The 5,353-nt window shown below is 47.0% G+C and overlaps 1 protein-coding gene across 1 annotated transcript in view; it reads left to right on the top strand.

Annotated features, from left to right (window-relative positions):
• LOC122544305 (schwannomin-interacting protein 1-like) overlaps positions 1-5,353 on the top strand; it is a 20,025-nt gene that overhangs the window by 7,055 nt on the left and 7,617 nt on the right. Inside the window, exon 6 of the mRNA XM_043683446.1 lies at positions 672-780. Within this exon, the coding sequence (XP_043539381.1) occupies positions 672-780 (109 nt within the window). The remainder of the gene's footprint in view (positions 1-671; positions 781-5,353) is intronic.

The following is a 5,353-nucleotide window of genomic DNA, read 5'->3' as shown; positions in this document are numbered from 1 at the left end:
TGGGCACTGTCGGAGGGTCAGCGCTGAGGGAGTGCCGCACTGTCGGATGGTCAGCGCTGAGGGAGTGGGCAGTGTCGGAGGGTCAGCGCTGAGGGAATGCCGCACTGTTGGGCAAACCATCTTTAAACGAGATGTTGAAGATCAGACAATCTGTGTTATCTTGGCTGAGTGTAAGATATCCAGCAATTTGATGAAAAACATAGAGGTTTTCTGATCCCCTGGGCCCATTACCTTCCTTCACCGAGTTAAGAATCACACAACACCAGGTTATAGTCCAACAGGTTTATTCGGAAGCACTAACTTTCAGAGCATTGCACCTTCATCAGGTAGTTGTCAGTCATTAACAACCACCTGATGGAGGAGCAGCGCTCCGAAAGTTAGTGCTTCCAAATAAACCTGTTGGACTATAACCTGGTGTTGTGTGATTCTTAACTTTGTACACCCCAGTCCTACACCGGCTCCTCCAACTCGTTCTTTCACTGAAAGTGAGCTGCTCCCCGGAGGCTGTGTACAGAGTCACTGCTGGTTTTAACAGTAAAAAAGTGATTCCGCCTCTGAAAGTCCCTGATTGGCTTGATACTTGCTGAGGTTGGAAAAGATGCTATGGAAATCTTCTTTTCTTTCCTGTACTCTGTGAGTTCCATAACAGAAGTGATTTTTCTCTCCCTCAGCTGAAAGATGCCGAGGGCAGGGGCAAATCTATGGAGCGAAGAGACCTGCAAACAATGAAGCTGCCGCAAATCTGGAATCTGCAATCACACCTCTACTCGCAAATTCACGGTAAGTCTGTCAATCTCCACGGGTGGGAATAAGGAGACAGTGTAGAGAGAACTTTACTCTTACCTAACCCCGTGCTGTCCCTGTCTTGGGAGTGTGTGATAGGGTGACAGTGTAGAGGGAGCTTTACTCTGTATCTAACCCCGTGCTGTCCCTGTCTTGGGAGTGTGTGATGGGGTGACAGTGTAGAGGGAGCTTTACTCTGTATCTAACCCCGTGCTGTCCTTGTCCTGGGAGTGTGTGATGGGGTGACAGTGTAGAGGAAGCTTTACTCCGTATCTAACCCCGTGCTGTCCCTGTCCTGGGAGTGTGTGATAGGGTGACAGTGTAGAGGGAGCTTTACTCTGTATCTAACCCCAGTGTTGCGAATGTGAGGTACCAGAATGGAGCTTGTTCACTGTCAGCCGTCCAAATGATTTGTTTTCCTGCTCCCTCACCATTACCCCCTCGACTTCACTAAGCGTTTATCGTTGAAACCTCAAAGTCGTGATTTCCATTCTGCCCCTTGGTGTGTTGGCTGAAACCCCAGAGTTAGCTTTTTGTGTGTGACTCTAATGCCCATTTTCACTGTCTGTAAATCTTCAGGCAGTCTCTCCAACATCCAGTAGAACGTTACTGCCGTTAAATTAGACAAAGACTAATTTCAGGCCTCGCTCGATTCTCCATCCCTTTCCCCAGTGAAATTCAAGGATTAAACCAGTCTGTTCCCCAACCTCCAACTTCAAGATGAGCTTCTGCCCTCAGTTTGACAGCTTTGTGAAGGTTTGATCATTTCTATCTTTGTGGCATCACTGACCCAAGGCCCCACCCTCTTCCAACTCCACCTCCCTGACAGCCTCATCATCCAGGCCTTTGACTCATGTCTGCTCTCCAGGTCCTGCCCTCCTAATCTGCGATCATCCAAAACTCTGCTCTGTGTGTGTGTCCAAACTCTCCCAATCAAACATCCTGACCATAGAATTCTCACCCTTGTTCTCGAATTCTCTCCAGTGCCTCACTGACTCTATCTTTCCCACTCAGTAATCTCCTCCTGGCCCTCAAGCCTCCCGGATATCTCTGCCCTTCCGATTCCAGCCTCTTGGCCATCCCCCGATTCCCACCACTCTGCCACTGGGGGGGGGGCTGTGCCTTCAGCTGCCTGAGCCCTGGAATTCCTTCCCTAAACCCCTCTGTCACCCCACTCCTTTCGTAAGACCAACCTCTTTGGTCACTTGTCCGTAATATCTCCTTATGTAACATGGTGTCCTACCTAACCCTCCTCCAGTGAAGCACGTGGAGTCATTTTGTTACATTAAAGCCTTATTTTGCTTCCTTTTGTGGAATGTGGGTGATGTTCAGGTCGTCCAGAATTTATTGTCCTTGGGAAGGTGGTGGTGAGCTGTGTGTAAAACAGGAGCAGGAGTCGGCCATTTGGCCCTTCGAGCCTGACCCGCCACTCGAAATGGCTGATCGTCCAACTCAGTCGCCTATTCCCACTGTCTGCCCTTGCCTGATGGAAACAGAGGGAGCAGGCTGAGTCATGGGGGCAGAGTCCTTGTGTGTATTGAAGGCTGAGATAGATTCTCGATCAGTCGGGGTATCCAGGGTTACAGGTGTCAGATCAACCAGGAGCCTATTGAATGGTAGAGCAGTCTCAAGGGGCTGAATAGCCTTCTCCTGTTCCTATTCCTTCTGATCTTGTGAGAAGAGGCAGCTTTTCTGAACAGCTGCACTGTGTGTGGTGTGCTGTTCAGAAAGGGAATTCCAGACTCCTGACCCAGTGACAGTGAGTCACGTAGGAGTTGTTATCTGCGGTTTTAGACCTGTTCTGGTCTGACTTGTATTGTCAGCATTTACCTTGAAGGTGACTTTGCTTTCTCTCTCCTGAGAGATTCGTAAGAGCTGAGGAATATTTAGTCAGCGGTGCCGACAAGACTGAGTCAGATTTTCTGATCCCGCATCTGAAGGTCGTGAATTCAAGCCTGAACTTGGGGAGCTGAGTACTTTGCTGTAACCATTGCTTCATGAAAGGTATTGCCTCTTTGATCGGGGCATTACCCTCACTTGTAGTTGAGGGGCAGAGAAATGTTATTTAAGAAGCCTGTGCTGTTTGTTACAATATGCTTTTGCGTGCAGTTCTGGCTTCTGTAATATCAAAAGATATAAAAGCTAAAGTCACATTGTCCTACCATACCATGGGGCTAGAGACAACCATGGTGGGTTTAACCTGAGGGTCACCACTCTGTTATGGAGCAGGACAGACCCCCTCAAAATACTTTAAGAATCGATTCTCTACAGTGTGGAATCAAGCCCTTCGGCCCAACGAGTCCACACCGACCCTCCGAAGAGTAACCCACCCTGAACCATTTACCTCTGACAAATGCACCTAACACTATGGGAATTTAGTATGGCCAATCCACCCTAACCTGCACATTTTGGACTGTGGGAGGAAACCGGAGCACCCGGAGGAAACCCACGCAGACACGGGGAGAATGTGCAAACTCCATACAGACAGTCACCCGAGGGTGGGATCGAACCCGGGTCCCTGGCGCTGTGAGGCAGCAGTGCTAACCACTGAGCCACCGTGCCACCCATTAAGAAGGTAGCCTAGACCTTAACATTTTCCTATTTTAAAGATAGATGTGAAGTACTGTGTTGCAGATGGGATGCACCTCGTCAAACAACTCAACTTTAAGCAAAACACAATTTATTTAAACGCTACAGTTAAAATACAAACTGAAAGAAAGAGGAATTTAGAATACCTCAACTACTGGAAAACTTAACCAAGTAACAGATACAGTACCTGTTACTAATTAACTGTTACAATATAGGAACATCCCATAAACACACCCCTTGGTAAATTCAGACACAGGTTCTCACATGCAGTTCTCCAATCCAGGAGGAAATAGACATCAAGAGAAAATTCAGGAGCTAGGAGAGTACATTGCGGAAAAAAGCAAAACTCGGACATCTGGATCAGTGTGAGTCGGCCACACTCATTCAAACTGTCTTAGACAAGAACCCCAAGGTCTCTGAAGTTGATTACTCTAGTCATTCAAGCGCCTCTGCCTTACAACGTTTCTTCAAAAAAAAAGGACAAAATAATCTCTTAATGTCAGAAATCATAGGGTTGAGAAGGAGGGATCTTCACGGTAAACTCAGCCAGTTGGAAGTTGAACCCATGCAGTTGACATCACCCTACATCACAAACCAGCCTTCCAGCCAACTGAGCGAAGAAGGCTCAACTGAATTGAGAGCGGATACATCTCTGCATGGGTTGATACAGGTTGGGGCATTTATTTTCTCTCTGGAACACAGAAAGCCAACCTGCAATTGGCCTTTGAAATTCAGCAAGGGTTTGATAATGTTGAGTCCTTAGTCGGGTGGCGGGAGAGGGAAGTGAGACTGTATCAGGCTGTGCAAAGGAAATAAAGGAGCTAGGACCTACAGACGTTCTGTTAGTGACACCTCTTATTTGAGAGGAAGTGAGCGGATTTGAAGGGGAAATGGTTTGGCGAGAGAGCAAGTTCAGCTCAGGCAAAAGAGGGCAGTGCAAGGGAAAGTGAAACTCCCGGGGTGTGGTTGCAGTTAATAATATCGAGACATTTAAGAAGAAATTGCAGCGATGATTAAGGAGATGTGGGAGAGCTGGGGAAGGGAAAAGGGCTCACGTCAAGTAGAAATGTAGGGGAGATGATGGCCTAGTGGTACTGTCACTAATCCAGACAGCACAAAAACATTCCGGGGAGCCAGGTTCAAATCCCACCACACCAGAATTTAAATTCAGTAATATAAAATCTGGAATAATGATGACTATGAGACCATTGTCGATTATTGGGGGGCAATACCCACATGGTCACTAGCCATCCTCACCTAAGGACAAGGCAGGGAACTATAGACCAGTGAGCCTGATATCGGTGGTAGGCAAGTTGTTGGAGGGAATCCTGAGGGACAGGACGTATATGTATTTGGAAAGGTAAGGATTGATTAGGGATAGTCGACATGGCTTTGTGTGTGGAAAATCATGTCTCACAAACTTGATTGAGTTTTTTGAGGAAGTAATAAAGAGGACTAATGAGGGCAAAGCGGTATTTGTGATCTATATGGACTTCAGTAAGGCGTTCGACAAGGTTCCCCATGGGAGACTGGTTGGCAAGGTTAGATCTCATGGAATACAGGGAGTACTAGTCATTTGGATACAGAATTGGCTCAAAGGTAGAAGACAGAGGGTGGTGGTGGAGGGTTGTTTTTCAGACTGGAGTCATTTAACCAGTGGAGTGTCACAAGGATTGGTGCTGGGTCCACTACTTTTCACTTTTTGTATAAATGATTTGGATGTGAACATAAGAGATACAGTTAGTAACTTTGCTGATGACATCAAAATTGGAGGTGTAGTGGACAGCGAAGAAGGTTACCTCAGATTACAACATGATCTTGACCAGATGGGCCAATGGGCTGAGAAGTGGCAGATGGAGTTTAATTCAGATAAATGCAAGGTGCTGCATTTTGGGAAATCAAATCTTAGCAGGACGTATACACTTAATGGTAAGGTCCAGGGAGTGTTGCTGAACAAAGAGACCTTGGAGTGCAGATTCAT

The sequence above is a fragment of the Chiloscyllium plagiosum genome, chromosome 48, assembly GCF_004010195.1.
Source record: "Chiloscyllium plagiosum isolate BGI_BamShark_2017 chromosome 48, ASM401019v2, whole genome shotgun sequence".
Lineage (NCBI taxonomy): Eukaryota > Metazoa > Chordata > Chondrichthyes > Orectolobiformes > Hemiscylliidae > Chiloscyllium > Chiloscyllium plagiosum.
The sequence above is the reverse complement of the archived record's forward strand: the minus strand, read 5'-3'. Positions and strand labels throughout refer to the sequence as shown.